At 34.5% G+C, this 19,255-nt stretch overlaps 1 protein-coding gene across 1 annotated transcript in view; it reads left to right on the top strand.

Moving 5' to 3' along the window:
* The first annotated feature begins 1,644 nt into the window (after positions 1-1,644).
* The window catches only part of LOC145247407 (protein O-mannosyl-transferase TMTC2-like), a 210,250-nt gene continuing 192,639 nt past the window's right edge, over positions 1,645-19,255 (top strand). The window contains exon 1 of the mRNA XM_080109112.1: positions 1,645-2,004. Within this exon, the coding sequence (XP_079965238.1) occupies positions 1,910-2,004 (95 nt within the window). The 5' untranslated portion in view covers positions 1,645-1,909. The remainder of the gene's footprint in view (positions 2,005-19,255) is intronic.

Raw genomic sequence — 19,255 nt, forward strand, 5'->3', positions numbered from 1 at the left:
TGGTAATTGTTTGGAGTAAATAAAAGATTAAAGAAAAGGATTTAAAGCTTTGAAAAACTATTCATATACAATTATTTCACAAATAGATATAAAAGCAACATTGTCTTTATAACCTAATCTCTACTAATATATAAAAGGAACTCTGTGTGTGTTCTCTATGGACTCCGAAAGAGCTGGACTGATTTTTCTTAAATTTCACACAAATTTACTTTATGTATCTGGCAGTGTCCTTAGATAGGTTTGTATCGGAATGTTTTCGATAAGTATCGATAATAAGTAATCGAAAAAATCCGATACAAGAAAGAACAGGCGATTTTGACCAAAGTTAACACCTTACACAGCCTAACATCACATGTGCATTTGAGAAGTTTTATTTAGTCAAAGGCTCGACATATAAAATCAGCATTATGTTCTTTAACATAACGGGGGCACGTTCGAAATGAATATTTCTGTTTAAAGCACAATTGAACCATGACATTTGATTTTTTCAATTAAAATTTAAATTCAAGCTGTTACCACCGCACAAGCAGAAAGGCCATATATATATAATCAACAGTGGGTTCTTTGATATGATAGGGGCGCGTTTGAAATGAATGTTTATAGCATAATTGAATCATGCCACTTTACTATTGTATTTTAAACTATCGATCAAGTCATTATATATATATAAATATATATATATATATATATATATATATATATATATATATATATATATATATATATATATATATATATATATATATATATATATATATATATAAAATCAACAGTACTGTGCAATGTAGACTACATGTATCTTGAACTAAGTCACTGCGGGGAGGCATACGAAGCTTCCTCCAGGTGCATCGCGATAGATTCCCAAAAATGGGCGATTACACTGATTTCAATCACAATAAAAATATAGGAGTGTGAAACATTCGCTATCATTCAATCCTGGGCAACGTCGGATCTCCCTGCTAGTTATAGTTTTATAACAGTTTGGTTCAGTTAACAACTTCACAACTAAACGATACGATGTAACCGTCGAAATCCTATTTTAAAATGCAACAATAAAAAACGCGGGTGATAATCAAGAGTACTTCTCTCAGTGGATCCCCACACTAAAAAAAAAAAAAAAAGAAAGAAAACTTGTGCGCAATTTTCCCTTGTGGGTCGACAAGTATAATTTAATTTACTAAAAAGTAAAAAAATAAATAAATAATACAGCGGCGTAGTAAAAAAAGAATAGACAAAACAAATTTTAAAATTTTTCTGGTCAATGTTGGAGAAATCTTTCTAGACTGAGACAATTTTCATTTTTATCCTGATCCAGAATGCTCCATTTGGGGAACATAGTTTGTTTGTTTTTCACACTGAAAGCTAATCTTTTGCCTAACTCTGCCCTAAGGACTCCCAAACAACGCCGGTTAGTTAGAGATCGCAATGCCATGGCTAAGGATCCGACCTTTAAAGAGGTGGGATTTACTAGGCATGGTCAAGTTGTCCAACATTGTCCGAACACGACAGCTAGAAAATTCCGAACCATCGAAACGTTCCGTCGCTGGTTTTACGGAAAAAGCCGAAGTGCGGCATTTGCGCTCAATCAATGTGTGTGTGTATGTGTGTGTGTGTGTGTGTGTGTGTGTGTGTGTGTGTGTGTGTGAGAGAGAGAGAGAGAGAGTTTGCGTGTGTGTGTGTGTGTGTGTGTGTGTGTGTGTGTGTGTGTGTGTGTGTCTGTCTGTGTGTGTGTGTGTGTGTGTAAGAGCACGTTCTACCGATGTCGTCATATTATTAGCAGCAGCAGCAGCAACGGTGGGAGGGCGGAGGTTGGTCGGCTTCGTAGTCGTCGTGGTAGTCGGTCGTAAAAAGGGGTAACCTCACTATAATGTGTTGTTAGTAACAGTTGTTTTTTGCGTGAGGATGGAGAATGGAGTATTATTCCTCTTGTCTGTTAGTGTCGAGCGTTGTCGCTTTCCTACTTTATGTAAACACCTTCAGCGCTGATTTCGCTTACGATGACAGGTAAGCCTACATCGACTTTCATTTGCCAGCCTCTGCGTTTGGATTGTTTTTTTCTTTTAAAAATACTTACGTTACTTTCACTTATTTTGTACTAAGTAATCACTTAGTTCTCTTTTCTCTTGTGCGCCATGGTTTAATATATATATATATACATATATATATATGACAAAAGCTAACGAAGAAATAAACACCGACTTAATTTGCATCCAGACGTTCTGAAAATATAAACAATAAATATCTCCGTTTTATTATTTCTAAGTCCTTACAAGTGATCGCTCACTATCAAAAACAGATGGCGTTGTTCTCTGGAATCTGAAGGACAGCAAGTGTCGACGGATTTTCAGCTCTTTCGTTTTTTGTTTTATTTTTTTTTTTTGCCCCCCCCCCCGATAACTTGTAATTCACAAATATTCTCGCAAATATGTTATTGAGGGGAGTCCGAAACCGAACTAAATCTAAAATTTATGTTTAGGTTGCAAAAAAAAAAAAAAAAAAAAAAAAAAAAGCAGCTCGGTTCAAATTCCATAGAAGTGCCCCCGCATTTAATATTTATTTTATCGTGTCCATTATTGAGATTTAATGATAAATTTTTACGACATGCCCCAGAGCGTATTATAAACACCCCAACCTCCACATGTTAAGAACGGCTTTCGGACTAAACACCGCCCCTAACCTCGAAAACCGTTCTTAACATGGGGTGGTTGTGGTTGGGAGTGTTTACGCTAGGGCAGGTCGTAAAAAAAATACCGATTTAATCTCTAAAGGAAAAAACGCAAAACACTATTGATTTGTAAAAATTCTTACTAAATACGCTTAAAAAATGCCCGCTTTTCATAAAAGCAAAATTACGTATGGATGAATTTAACGTGAGGAAAGGGGTCCACCTCCACCTCTCCCGTGGGTGCATTCTGGTAGGGTATATAATAAACCGTGAACGGGTGATCGAAATATTCGAAACGACCGGCAATAAACCAATCTCTCTCAGAAGAAGTAATACATGGGAGGATTGAACCTTATTCAGAAATCCCCTCCCCCCGTCCCTTTGTTTAGTAAACGAGACTTTAGAATCAAAATATGCCAATGTTGTTCCCTAGCTCGTATTGAAAAAAAAAAAAAAAATCGTCTTCGGCTTTTTTTTTTTTTTTTTTTTTTTTTAACCAGCTTAGTTTTATTTTGTGTCCACCCAGCATGGTTCTCATTTTGTTTGGAGAATTGTTCGAACTACTAGTTATTTTCACAACGTTTCGACTGCTGTAACGAGGGAAGATCGGAGGTTACATTGGTCGAAACGTTGTAAATTTAATAATCAAGATGAGACTTGTAGTTCAAATAACTGAAATAACGTTATTATTTAGAAACCCATTCTTAACAGAGGTGGTGACAAGTTCGTTTTAAATGCACCCGAAAACCTATAAACAATCCAAGTTCTCGGCGTTGTGTTGTTGTTAAAGGTAGCAATTTACCTAATTCAATAAACAAAAGATACAGTAAAAATAGAATTTAACTTAATTCCATCTAGCACGGTCCGTATTCTGCATAAGTACTTTATTATTCCAGGTTTATTACAAATATCTTTGTGTTGTTTTTCACGTCCATCCATTACTGACACTTACGCTCTAAAACAGATCCGCCTTTTATGAGAATATTTTTATATATAGGTTTTCTTTAAAACCTTCATTAATTGTTTTATACTTATTTTTCTCGCTGCTGTGTGATCAACTCTAAACGTAGTTTTGTAAAGGAAGAAAATCGACACCCACTTACAGATATATATATATATATATATATATATATATATATGGTTTTACGCAAATAGATATACTAACCGTTAATACCTTTGTTGTGAGACGAGCCGATCTATTTTCCACTTCTAAAAGACTAAAGCATTTTCCTATTGTTAATCGTAAAATTCGCGAGAAAAAATAAGAAATATTCATGTGTTTTTATTGTATTTCTCGTTCCAAATGCCGGTGAATAATTTCTCAGGCTTGTTTTTAATGGCGTGGTCATTGTGGTCAGCTTATTTTAAGGGGAAGGAAGATCTGTTTTTAATTTTCTATGGTAGTTTAAAATTCTGTTCATCCACTAAACCTCTTGATAAAAAAAAAAAAAAACATCCGTATTTTTTTTTCCGGCATGGTCGAGTACACTGACAAACAGACATCCTTTCTTCTTTCTTTCCTTTTTATGAGCACGCGTTCCTACCGAAAACACAACATGAAACAAACATCCGACGCGTTTTTGTTTGTTTGTTTGTTTGTTTGTTTTTATGTAGAAGAAAAGCTTGACAGGTACTTGCTTATATGTGTGTGTGTGTGTGTGTGTGTGTGTGTGTGTGTGTGTGTTAGAAATGCCCCTAAAAGAAAGATTTATCAAGTTAGGATCGAAATGTAGTCCTAAAAGAGCATTCTTCCAGACATTACTCCTTCTTTTTTAGAGACACTATCATCTGTGGATGATGCCACGAGATTTTCTGTGTATTTGTGTCTCGATTTAGAATGCTCCTTTGGGGGGGGGGGGCTAAATTTTCAACCATATTAAAAACCGATCTTGTGGAGAAAGGTAAATAAGGATACGATCTGGCATTACCTTTCGCTTTTTAAAAGGGGTAAATTTACATTGCACGCCTCCAAAGGCTCCTTTCAATTATAAGGGGGTTTCGACTAAAATGTATAGGTATTTTTGTCCCCATACAGAGTGCCCCTTTATTTTGAGAAGATTCTCCCTCCCCCATCCACATTCGCGCACACATTGAAACCGCCATCCATTACCAATATTCTCGGTTCACTGTCCACCTAAACAAAGTCATTACCTCTTATTATCCAGTGGACTTCGGTGACGACCTATCAGCTCAGAAGAAGAAAAAAAACTACCTCGTGTCAAACATTGCTGTTGTGAAGAGGCCTCTAAATATGCGTCGCCTCCCGTTCATCTACGTCTTTCTCTAGGTTCGAACCAAAGAACGAATACTAAATAGTTGTCTTGTGAATAAATACTTTTTTCTATCAGAACACTATCCCCCCCTCCTCGATCATTAGAGGGGGGGTGTAAATAAACACTTCTTGGCATGACGGTTTGCGCGTTGTCGTCGTCGTCGTCGACATTACATGACTGAGTGCGATTGTAGTGCTACTATTTCGACGGAAAGAAAAAAATATCTCGCGTCCGCATGAATACAGCAAAAGATGCGTGTTCTTTATTTCTCTCTTGCTCTTAGATACGACAGGGATGCGTGTTAAAATCATTTTTTCCGTGGAATGATAATACGTGAATTGATTTTGAAGTTTTAATTCATTCAAGCTATTACCTTATAGTCGACAATTTAAAGATTTCAAAATCATTTCCGAAATTCAGACGACAACGAAGTAAACAAATGCCGGTTTAATTAAATTAAACCTTATCAAACAAGATCTCGTGTGTCTGTTTCTCGCATAACTTTGATAAATCCAAATTTAAATTATAGATTTATATAGTTCTATCAACCGAATATTTATTACAATCAAAATTAAAATGGGGAAAATTTAAAACGTTTTCTTTTTCTTTTTATGTGTGTGTGTTTAATTGTAAACCTGACTCTAATTTGAATTATTTTTCTGTAAGTCCCCCATCCGGACAACGCCGGGTACGTACCCTAATCAATTAATAGTTCATTAGGCTCGCACAACTTGCTTGTGAGTCCCTGTGTATTCGCCTCCGCGCGAGATCAATTTTAATGTTGGAAAATCCACCTCCCCGAAAAGAATTGGAGCAAAATTAAAATTGTCTTCATCTAGAAGGAACTTTCCTTCAATGAGCGAAAGCAGTATATATGAAAATTGAAATGTATCAAAACTGATACTACACTTTGATTTTAGCCAAAAAGTGTTTTAATCGTAGAATGTGATTACTTAGAAAATAATTCGATGGTGATTTCAAGGCCTTTGAACTGACGAATAGAAAATCATCTCTGTTCTGAACTTAAATTTCAATGCCAACAAACATCAAGTATTATTGTTTGTGTGTGCGCCTATGGGAAAGATGAATTTCCGCACGCACTCCTGTCGTATTGAAGAATCCTATTTTGAGATTTTCTAAATGTTCAAATGAAATTAATGTTTCGAGTAGAAATAGTTTTCCGTCGATTTTTTTTTTTAAGTTATTTCTTAAACCTAACTGTGTATCTCCCCGGTGTTGTTCGAGAGTGTTTTTTTCATCTGTGAACGCTTACATTTAATTGTACCCGTATTCCTTGGTCGTTAACTTCGATAATTTTAAGAATACGCACCCGTGAATAGCAGAAATTTCTAATCTTGAGGTTGTGCAAAAACTCGAAATGAGTTTGCAACGCAACGGAAAGTTTTTAAAACAACAAAATAATAAAATACCTCCAAAAAAATGGAAAAAAAATATATTCGTATTAAATCCAAATATTTATATTAATATTTACAATGTATTATGTTTACCATTTTAATTTTTAAATAGGACTTTTCAAAATTTGAGTTTTCATAATTGTATTTTTTATTAAATATTCGATTAATAGTAAATAATTTAAAATAAGACTAATACATTTTAATGTTTGTTTTTTTCTTTCACTGTTGATAAAGATTCCCAATTAATATTTTATTTTAATCTATTTATTAAATTATTGCATGTAAATAATTTCCCAAATTTTCGTTCATTCAGTATTTAGAAATATGGGGAGGGCTGTTAACTATTCTGTACTTTCATCGAAAAACTGAAATTGGAAATATAAGTTGTATTCAATTTTATCTTTTTACAACGTCGGTCAAGCCCCCCCCCTCTCTCTCTCTCTCTCTCTCTCTCTCTCTCTCTCTCTCTCTCTCTCTCTCTCATATTAACAGGGTGGAACGATAAAATTGTCGCCCTGGAGAAAACAACACTACGGCTTTATTTTAAAACGTTTATTAAAAAAAATCAATTTAAGTAACTTTATTATGTGGTAGAACTAACATCTTATCAATGTAGCTCCATTCAGCCTCAATCACCGCCTTGATGCGCCGCCAGGAGCTTGGTGAATACTCGACGGATGGCGGCGATCATGCTGATTTTGGTGTTGTGGGAGGTCATGTTGGTGATGTTTTCGACGTATGACCCAATGAAGTAGTCCAGCGGGTTTAGATTGAAGGAGGAGGGGGCCAGTGAGAGACGGATACAAAGTGGAAGCACTCCTTCTGAAGACAAACCTGGATTTCTTTGGACTTGTAGGTCGGGCGAGTTCTACTGCCACACCCAAGATCTGCCAGCGGCCAGCTAACTGATATGATGTGGCCCTCACTTGAAACCACACCGAAGACTATAACCTTAGGCACATCCCTCTTATCCGGATTTGCATTTTGAGAATGCTGGTAATGGCCCTGTTGTCATAAATTGGATCGGTAGAGAGCATGAGTTGTACAGCGGCGCATCTCCGATCTCACTCGTTGAATATTGTACCACTTTCAAATATGATAGAAGGCTCCTATCGCTCTTGGGATTTGTATACAACTGGCCAACTAGTGGATGGTCTGCAACAAAGAAAGAAACTTGATTTCATCAAACGGAAACGAAATCATGTCGTCTTTTCTAAGGCGACAATTTTATCGTTCCACCATGTTTGTATATGTATGTATATATATATATATATATATATATACATATATATATATATATATACATACACACACACATGGTTGAAATGATACGTACACACATACATGGTTGAAATGATACGTACACACACACATGGTTGAAATGATAGTGTATGTGTTGGAGTGAGTGGAGCATTGTACTCGTAAACGTGAAGCTAATAATATATCAGGGAAATAATGAAACGGTATCTTTCTGTCTCGAGAGAAAATGAATAGCCACTGTAAAGATGTCTGTGCGGTAAGTCTATATTGAAGTAAGGGTTGCGTAATAACCACTCGCATTTCCTCTGAACCCATATTGTTTGAATCCAGTGGCAAGGAGAAGTCCAGGACGACTAGAAACAATGCCGGGATAAGCAGAGAAAAACTGGTGTCGTTTGGGATGTTTCCTTCACCTAGATCAAGACTTGAAAGTTAAGTCTGCCCTACTATTTAAATAAATAATCTAAATTGCTAACAGGACCTGTGTACCGGCATTGCTCGGTGGAAATATAACACAAAGCCAGAACAAATTTGGTAAAAGACCCCAACGTTCTGAAAACAAATTAAACTACGGTTGCTAGTGTGGACTACTGTCGTTCCTTGGAAATAGTGGCTAGCATTGCCAAAATTAAATCATCTGGTTTCCATTGTCGGGCATTGTTTGGCAGTGGCAGCTAGCAGAAGCCACTGACTGTCATTGACAGCACTGGTGGTTACTGGCGATCAGTGTTGGATTGGGGCAGTTACTTGTGGGTATTGGAATTTACTGGTAGGCACTGGCTGCCTTTGCAACTGGAACTCACTGGCAGCCATGACCAGTGTTCGTCTCCATTCGACTGCTCTGAACTGAAATCAACTGTCGGGCATTGTTGGGCACTGGCATTTAGTTGCTGTCACTGGATGCCTATGGCGAGCACTTGTATTTACTAGTGAATACTGGCTGCCTTTACAAATGCCATTGCCAGTTCCTAGTGATCACTAGTGGCCATGACCATCGATTTCCATTGGACTGCTCCTAAATGAAAGTGTCTATCTTAATTGTGACCACTGGTGGTCATTAGCGTTTTGAGGCAGTTACTTACATTAACTGATGGACATTGGCTTCCACTGCAACTACCAGTGATTGTTAACCATGACCAGTGTATGCCCTCATTAGAATGTTATTAAATTGCCGGTCTTCAGTTATCTGCCACTGTTATTCAGTGGTGGACACTGACGGACGAATCGTCTGTTTTTAGTTGTCTAGCACTGTCGCTCTGTGGTGAGCACTGTTGGTCACTAGTGGTTATGACGGTGAATGGTGGTAACTGGTGGTCAGTACTCTTTTAAGGTGATTACTGTAACTTCATGGCAGGGACGGGCACTATTGGTTACTGCTATTTTGAGACAGTTACTTGCAGGTATTGGCATTTACTCGTGATGTCTAGTAAACATTGGTTGCCTTGACAACTGTTGCTCACTGGCGTTAACTGTTGACCAAAGTGTTTTGTTCTAAGCCTGAGCATCGTGTTCTTCGTTCCATATAATCCTGATGTTTTTATTTAGAAACCAATTCTTAACCTGGGTTTCTAAATAAAAGCGTTATTTTAGTACATTTCGTATTCTGCCGCATTTTTTTAAATATATATTATAACATGTTTGCGTAAAATTTATGAAAAACGACGTTAGCGACGACGACTACAGCGACAATAACGATAAGAAAGAGATTAATAAGATTTTTTTTTTTTTGAAATGTCAGTTATGATATGCGATTCCTACATTAAGGCAAAAGTAAACGTAGGAAGGTAGATCTTATTTTAGTTGTTGTTATCCGATTGTTTGTTGGGTGACGCCATGTTTAGTTCTCGATATTCGTTTGTAACCGTTCGAAATTCCCTGAATCCTATATTCCCTTAATCAATAAACCTATGTGAACAACCAGTAAAATTGACCCGGAAATTAGTTCGGGTCCATTTTACTGGCTGTTCACATAGATTTATGGATTTAGGGAATATAGTATTCAGGGAATTTCGAACGTATTTAGAGTTAAGGAAGGGTATGTTTGTACAACAACAAAAAAATTATGCGAAACTGATCTCCCATTCTAAATTCTAATTTCCCCATTTTTTTTTTTCTTTTACAGGGCGTTTTCACACATAATCGGCTAAATAGTGGAGAAGGCATTTAGCTGAGTGTCTTCATCTACTTTTAAAATGTAGATATAATTTTAATTTGACAAACTTATGTTTTCTCTTTATGTATTGTATATTGTAAACTTTTCATTTATAATTTTTCTTTGTGCCATTTTTGTTTCCAAGCTATCTTCTTGTGCCATTTTTACTTAAATTCGAATAAAATAGTAAGAGTTCAGAAATCTTCTTTATTGACAGGAAGTAAAGTATCGGAGTTCTTATTACTTTACTCACAGCCAATAATTACATAACATGCAATGCCGATGACTTCTGTTAATATTAATTTTAAAAAATAAATAAATTATAACGCAAATAGATCACAAAAAAATTGGTAAATAATTTTTTGTTGACTAATTTCCTAACGACATTTCTGTTTTGGTGTTTCATTTCAAATATTTTTTTGTCACCAATAGTAATATTTATAAAAAAAAAAAAATTTTTAAAGGGACAGAACTCCGGGGCAATGCCGAGAACGTATTATTGGTTAAGAATAAATCGGAATTAAAAAAAGACGAGAGACTATTCATCTTAAGTGGGAGGGAGGGAGGCAATTTTATTTAATTTTAAGAATATTCTATTCTCATTCATTTCTGCTGTTAGGCAAATACTGGTTAGGGTGTAGATTGTCGGACTGACTTCTTCATCTTGGTTGTTATAGTCACCACGTTTCGGCCGTTTTGCCCTCCGGCCTTCATCAGGTGTTTTGTTGCGACTATAACAACCAAGATGAGAAAGTCAGTCCGACAATCTCAATCAATGAAAACACCTCATCTCAAAAATACAGACAATTACTGGTTAGTGCATTGTAATACATTTTTGTCCCACAACCACATATCTAAAGTAGTTGTTGAATTTCCACTGATGATCTATGAGGTTGGGGGTCATGACACAATCTTTTATTACCCTCAAGGCAAGATGACCTTGAATAATAATACTTGTATATTATAAGGTCATGAGTGTCATGGGTTCGAATTCGTACACTTACTTCCTAGGCGTTGTCTTCTAGCTTTGAGGAGGAATTAGTTCATTGCTGACTACAACATGGTCGTTTTCAAATCCACTGTTAACAAATTCTTGCCGAGCTCTCTTCTTAAATAATCAAATTTGGTCCAATCTCAACTACCATTACCAATTCTCACGGTACTGTCTCATCATCCAGCTGATAACGTTATTAAATCATATCCTCGAATGGCATTTAGGTTTTGATAAGCAATAATTCGATAGTACATTAAAAAATAACTGCCGGGAAATTGGACCTGGATTGCTCAGGCAATTTTAAGAGTCCAGAGTGCATTATCGGCGATATCGTTTCCTTACGAGAGGGAAGTGTATGGGAGTGCAGGGTAACCCAACTCCCCCTAACGAAGGGTTATGAAAATAGTCATCAGACCTGTTGGCATTCTCTGGTAGGGACGCGACTGGCAATAAACAAATCTCCCTCTCTCCACACACACACACACACACACACACTTTATGATGGAGAAGATTAAGAAGGTTGAGCCCCGATTACACTAACTCTTACACTAGTGTTTTAGGGTAATATTCTTATTTCAACAGTTGCCCTATAGTAAGTACTTACCATCTTTCACTGCGAAAAGATGTGACCTATAGTTGGAAGGTTGGAAATCAGCGCACAGGAGGTGCGTGTACTCTGACCAACAAACAATGCCTGTGCAGCCCCGTTCGCATTCCCCGGTAATGGCGCGTTAGGCAATTAACAATAAACTAGCCTTTTATCAAAGAAAGAATGTAAAGCCTGGGAAGGTGGGCCTTTTATAACTGCATAGAACTTTCTATCCAACAGCTACAAGGTAATTACCTACTCAGAAATGACGTCATGTTCTGTCGGACTGATTGTCAAGGACGTATCTTATAAACACAACCTATTCCGGTTATGTTAGGTATGGAAATACTGCGGGTGCTCCTTTTTGACTTGAGCACGACCGGGTAAAAGTCTTAAGTAATTCGTAATTGTATTCTTAGTGTCGCCCATATTCGAGATTGAACCTTTAACCTTCAGTAACTGTCACATTGTTTTTATTCGATGCACCACGGGTCAACCTACACGTTGTAAGAATAACATTCAAGATGAGAACAGTAGTCGGACTAATACAAATAATCAAGCCTCATCAAAAAAAAAAAAAGAAAAAAAAATTTCGAAACCGAAGTTCCAATATGTTTTTTAAAAAAAAAAAAAAAAAAAAAAAACACGCAATTCTGTGAACTTTAAACGACGACAAGACACGCTTGCAATTGTCAACAATGTGTTCTTTTTATTCCAGTTTTTTGGTGAAAAAAAATTTTGTTTTTTTTTATTTTTCGAGAGCATTCTCAACGGTAATTGTAATTTTTCATAATACAAGTTTCAACGTCCTCGTCAAAAATGACGGAAAAAAATTATCCTTCGCCAGTGTCCGTCGTAATAATTATTAGGGCTATGACCACAGCATATTCTTTTCATTGTTTTGACTCTCGAGTATATATCCGACACAGTTAATCAACCGAGAACCACATCGCTCTATATAAGATATAAATGGAAATATACCTGACAATCAAAACAAGGAAAAGAATATGCTGTTGTCATAGCCCTACTAATAATATAAAACGGCGATGATGTTTAAAAAATTAAAGAAATAAAACGTCTCCAACTGGAAAGTTAAAATAAAGAAAAGCATACACCCGTATAGAAAGCGGGAATAAAAAAGGAAACGTTTCATTATGGAAATTGATTGAAGGCGGGGATGGTCTGACTTGCTATTTGCTTTCCCGATTTTCCTAAATACTTGAAAGGGATTCGTCCGACATTTTTTTATTAGATATTTTTTAACTTGTAGACTTTTACTTTTGTTTGCCGGTGTATGTGTGTGCGTATATATATATATATATATATATATATATATATATATATATATATATATATATATATACTCCTAAAAATTTGTTTTTGTGGGTGTGTATTGATATTCATATTAAAAACACTTTTTTCTATTTATTTAAAAAAGAAAATACAATTGTTATGCATGGATCATGGAGTTGCATTCATCTGTAAAATATTTAGCTAATTTGCATATTCCTTTACATATTCATTTTAATTAATTTTCTGTTAGTTTTTCGTTTTTATTATGGGATGATCATCTTTAGTTAACTATTACGTGTAATTATATTCATGCAGATATTCTACATGATTTATACTTGCATAATATTTGTGTTAAAAAGGTTATAATGAACACAAACCTCTTTCTGTATGTATGTATGTATGTATGTATGTATGTATGTATGTATAGTTGTTTAAAAAAAAATTGCCTACCAAACTCCTTTATCAGTTTTTGGTCTACAGACATGAAACTTAATATATAGAGTATTCGAACCCATGCGAAACTTTATATTTTAGTTTTAGCCGGGGTAAACCGGCGCAAAAGTGAAAATTTTTGAAAATGGAATTTGTGAGGTGAAAGTCAAACGACGGCATTACGAATATGCATGCGCAATAGGCACCGCCAAAACGGGGGGGGGCAGGTAAATACTTTTTGACGGACCGTCTTTTTAAAAATCTACCAAAACTCAGGTAATTATCCGATCAATACGAAATTTTCAGCGATTATTAAGAGAAGAATTAACTTTATAACAGTGTACTTATTTTTCATAAACGATATTTATATATATATATTATTTTACTTACAAAACCCCCCCTTTTTTTGAGGTGGTACAAATATGCTTAAAATAATCATCTGAAACTGAACACAACATATTGTGTTGTTGTAAGGGACAGAAATATAGATTTTAAAAAAAAATTGTTTGCATACCTTATTTTGACGTCTGAATATCAGAACTTCGATTGTGTTTAATTATCCCGCTTTTGAGTTTTGAAGTGTGAAATTCGGTGAATATGTTAAGTAAAATAATTAATTTAAGTTAAGCAAAACAAAAAATTTTTTTTTAATATTTATACGAAAAAAGCCATTTTAAAATCTTTGATAAATAAATTTAAAAAAATTTTTAGCGAGCCGAATAATGCATGACCATTATTAAACAGGGCATGCTTTGAAGAATCGATACAAAAAAAAATCGATAAATATTGTGCCCTTTGTGTTAAAAATAGCATCATTTTTTCGATCCCGTTTGAAAACGTTTGCCGCCTTTCGACTACGGTGGACCAAACGCGCTGAAATAATTTTTTTTATTCTGCTTTAAATTGCCCCTCCTCCCCATTTTGGGGAGTCTGGCCCCCACGCACATACACATTAAAAACCAAACTCATACAAATGGTCACCCATCTGGTACTGGCCAGCCTCAGCGTTAATAATACATTGAAATTTTCGTTACTGAAAAATAAGTTTTTTTGGCCTGTTTGGTCTTCCATAGTTTGCTTTTTATCGAATACAAACGTAAACAGAGTCGATCTAGACTCTAGATCGACGCGAAGTAACTGGTTGCCTATATGAATAAGTGGAATTATTTGAAATCCAGGTACTTATATTATAATATTTTTGCATATTCTCATAGAAAATCATCCTAAATCTTAGTTAGACAACAAATAAATAAATGAATTATTTCAAAAATCTTTTTTAAAAAATATTTATGTACGTTTTTTGTGCAAGACAAAAAATGTTAATTGTTAACTTTTGGGGAAAATTTAACATTTAAAATTGAATTAAAAATAGTAGAAAAAGTTTTACATTATTCTGTTTTCTATATGATAAAATTCAGGGTTTTATCTTTCTGGAAAAAAAAAGTTACTCAGAAATAATAGATTTTAATAAATGTAATTTCGTTTGAAAAAAAACAACAACAACTTGATTTTTCAGCCATTTTTGGCGGTGCCTAATGCGCAACGTAATAGCTGTTTGTTCATGCTTTATTTTTTAACCTTGCAGCAAACATGTCTTCGTAACTCAGACATTAACTTCAAAGGAAAAGGTAAATCGTAAGCTAAGCGTTTTGGTTTCGATTCTCGGTGGTAACGCACGAATTTTTTTTTTTTTTTTTTACTTAAATCATTATTATATATATGAGTCCAATATAATATAATAATACGTACGAAATCTGCATTAATCAGAATACCATTTAAGCATATTTTACGACCGGGCATAAAAAGTGCTCAATGATAAGTAGAGCTTAATGATAATATGTTTATTTAAACATTATTGGCTGGTTACATATGTGCATACATATATCTACTGCAATTTCTTTAGGAATTGTAGCAGAAACATGTATGCATGTATGTAACTAATGTTTAAATAAATAAACATACTATATATATATATATATATATATATATATATATATATATTACAAATAAATGCACCATGCTTGTGATTTTGTGAATAAATTGAAAATTACAGCTGATTAGAACAATTAATATTGATTTTTTTAAACATAATTCAATCCCAAAACCAATGTATATTTTAAAATGTATTTTACGTAATTAATATATATAGAATTAAAAAAAAAAAACTTAGGAAAACAAACGTTAATTAACCAAGCTTTCGTATAATATAAACGAATAAACGTGAGATTTTGGTCCATTGAGGTAAAGTCCTAATGTTTTATTTTAAGTTAATTCAACTCTATCGCAGTAGACGCTTTATCTTCTTTGATATATTGCTTACGTATATACAATATCATTCGCAAGGTTAACTAATTTGCATATTGGCTTTAAATGGGACATTTAATTAATTAACTATTATTTGCTATTGTTAATTTAATGATTGGTTTGATTTTAATACAACGTAATTCGGTTTTACGATATTTTATTTTCTGGACAAATATTTAGCATTTGTGTTTAAATATTTCTTGGGGGGGGGGGCGATCGACTTGATTTTCACCAAGTTGTGTTATCTTCTATAATATAAATCATTCATGTATGTATGTATGTATGTATGTATGTATGTATGTATGTATGCCTAAAACTTTCGATAGAGGTATGGATTTTCATGACATCGGTATCGTTTTGAAGCTCGACCCTTCGAACGAAAAATATCGACAAATTGGCTAAAAAAAATATTAATTCCTTCACCCTCAACTGGGTACTTTTCTACAGAGAGGGGTCGCTTTTTTGACGATATTTTTGAAAGTTATCCCCTCTATTCGATTGACTAGCTTTAATTTAAACCTTCGTCACTTCCTGTTTGGCGATGGGCGCAACAGCAAAGACGTCAGGTTTTTTTTATTTTTGTTTTTTTTTTATGTTCTTTTCCTCCTTCGCGGTACGGGTCCGAGCCTGCCTGACTACTCCACCCACTTTTTTTTTTTTTTTTTTGCTCAACATACATACACCTCCAAACACCGGGCAACGCCGGACACCCAGGCTAGTCTATTTATAAATTGCAAGTTTGTAGCAAAAATAAATGGAACTTTTTTTCTTCCTCGAATCAATGCCTCTCCCCTGTGCTATTCGGCCACATCTTGACCAGTCAGGGGTACGGCGCATTGATACTTCCTATCTCCTAAGGAAATCAGCCAGCATCCGGTTTGAAGAAGAACTCGTCCTTACTGAGAGAGACACCAAACAGAACGGGCCCTCTTTTCTTCGCTCTCTTCACCACCGGGTAGCCGAAGTCCAGCTTTTGACCAGGAACAGATCACATTCTCCTTAATAAACCTGTTCTGTGTTCCATTTTATGAAGGTGTTGCGTTCGTCATTTCAGAAGATTGCATGGAATTATTTATTTTATTAGGTTGTGCTCTAAAAGTTGATTTCTTCATTATTTATGGTCACATTTAAACGATAAATAAAATCGCATTGAAATTACGAAATTTTAATGTTTCTAAAAAATATTTGGAAAGACTTTTTTCTTGTTTACAAATTTATGAATAAAATGTTTACTCCTTTAAATTAATGTTGCGAGTATCACAAGTAGCGACATTTGCGAAGTGATAGCAAGGGGGTAGATAAAAAGTAGAATCTAACTCTCTTACAAAAGAAGTTCGTAAAGCTATAGCAAGTGGTGGCTATAATGGGCATTTTACAAGCGGATTAAAGGAATGATGGAGGGGGTTTCATAGAGAGCAACATTAAAAAGGGGGTTACCTTGTCCCCTTTCAGGTGCTACGTTAAGCAGGAAGTCCGTAAAATTCAGAAAAAAGGAGGAAACTCCTATTGTTAGGATGATAGCAAATTCCCTGGAAGTTGAGAAGAAATAGAACACGTGTTTATTTTTCCACCTTGGTTTGACATGGGATAAATGTTGGGAGAATCATATCCCGAGGGAGGGGAAAGGGGCGGCGTTTCCCTTAACTAATACAGGCCTTAATACTATCCCCACCTTTCCCTCCGAGATTCTGGTCACCGTTAGAAATTATCCCACGCACCCAACAGAACTAAAAAAAAAAAAAAAAAAAAAAAAAAAAATTACACCATTGTATGAAATAAGAGTCGATTGTCGAGTGAGCCAACTGATCTTGGAGAAGGAAAACTTTTGAAGAACACCTGTGACCGATCAAGTTGCTGGCCTGCAGCACATACACCTTACTTCTGTGCAGTCATATTTATTGTACAAAAACCAGCTTATTCTTTACCCATCATATGTATTTCTTATATATATATATATATATATATATATATATATATATATATATAACAATTAATGACAGTTTGACGTTAAGATTTATTTGATCATTAAATCAATAATAAGGAAAACGTGTGAAATATGAACATATTTTTCACGTTTTTTCCTTATTGATTTGATAATTAAATAAAATTATTGAATCTTGAATTGTCATCAGTTGTTTCTTGGATTACTTGCTCTACGCATCTGTGTTGAGCTTTCTGTATCTTGATAGGTTATTGTACAAAGACGCACACACACTATCATCATCATCATCATCATCATCATCAAAATATAATTATCCACTGACACGTGTTTCGTCGTCTACGACTCATCAGAGTGTCAGTGGATAATTATATTTTATAAATAATACATATGCTCCTCCCCATTTGGGGGTACCAAAATTGGTTAAAGGGAAAATTATTCCCAACTCGCATTTAAGTAAAAATGCACTTTCATATATATAATTGAATTCATTCAAAAAGTATCATAAAGCAATAACATCTATATATATATATATATATATATATATATATATATATATATATATATATATATATATGTGTGTGGTTGATAATGAAGCTAATCACATATTTTCATAACATATAATAAACAAAGCTAAAAGACTTATGTATTCGATTATTTAAGAGGGCGACTCAACAAGAATTTAATATCAAGCGAACACGACCATGATGTAGTCAGCTGGGAAGCAGCACAAACAATTCTTAGAAAAAAAATTTGCTCTTGGAAGTTTTGTTTAGCTTTAGATACAGAGGAAGAAAAAAAATCTTTTCAGCGGTTGTAGCTAGATGAGTTCTTGTTTGAATTCTTTACAGGCACATAATGGAATTTGACTTGAGTCTAATTACATCAAATGAGGATCAAATGCAAATCGGAAATATTTCATTTTTCAAACCCTCCTTGAACCGTTTAATATACTCCAAATCAAATAAACTGAAATTTGGAAATATTTATTAATTGATGTCTATTAGCTATTGTTAATTAAAAAAAAATTGGAGATATCTGGATTTTCACAAAAAGCAATAGTCTTCCCTTTCTCCTAAATACTTGTTTTTCAGCGTCGTCATATAATGTCTGTGCCACACACCACGAACGCTTATGTAAATTAGATAGAAAAGTAAGTCTCTTCACTTCTAGATAAGAATAATGCTTCTAGATAAGAATAAGAATAAGAAGAAAGATAATATGGAAATAATGCTTTTTTCTTTTTGTTGTGCAAGAAGGGTCACAGTCAATGAATTTCCGAATGAAATCAAAGTAGAATAGTGGTTGTGACCTTCGTCAATGCCCGTCTGTATTCGAAATTAGCGACCCTGCGCAATCATAATGATCAGATTGAACTTTCGTGCTGCTGGTTCCCGATGAGAATGATTCTCATCACATAACCGACAAGGTGTACATTCAGGAACAATCACTTTCACTCTTCATGTTACTTCCATCTGTCCGGCATTCCGAAAAAAAGTTGCGTAAATGTTGCAGAAAAATCGAAACTGATTGCGAATTTGTTTTGAAGATCCATTGCGCGTACACACACACACACGCACACACAAAGTTTAACTTTGAAAAAAATAAATAAATAAATAAAGGTGGGGAGAAATAAATTAAATGAATGGAACAATTTGGATATTCGCGCTTTTTTTGTTTGTTTTCTTTGGGGTTTTTTTTTCTTGGTTTAATTTGATAAGAAAATTCACCGAGAAAGCCTTTAACACATTTTGAATTTATCACGAAAAATGTTTTGAAAATGTGAAAATTCAGAAGTTTTATCTAAGTATATTTTGAGCTCTAATAATACTACTAGTAGCACTAATGAACGATAAACCCATTTTTGATTTTTATGCTAATTTAAACGAATATATAATATATATATATATATATATATATATATATCTTTTTTTTTTTT

Source organism: Euprymna scolopes, chromosome 25 (assembly GCF_053919585.1).
Source record: "Euprymna scolopes isolate OS-2025 chromosome 25, ASM5391958v1, whole genome shotgun sequence".
In the NCBI taxonomy this organism is placed as follows: Eukaryota; Metazoa; Mollusca; class Cephalopoda; order Sepiida; family Sepiolidae; genus Euprymna; species Euprymna scolopes.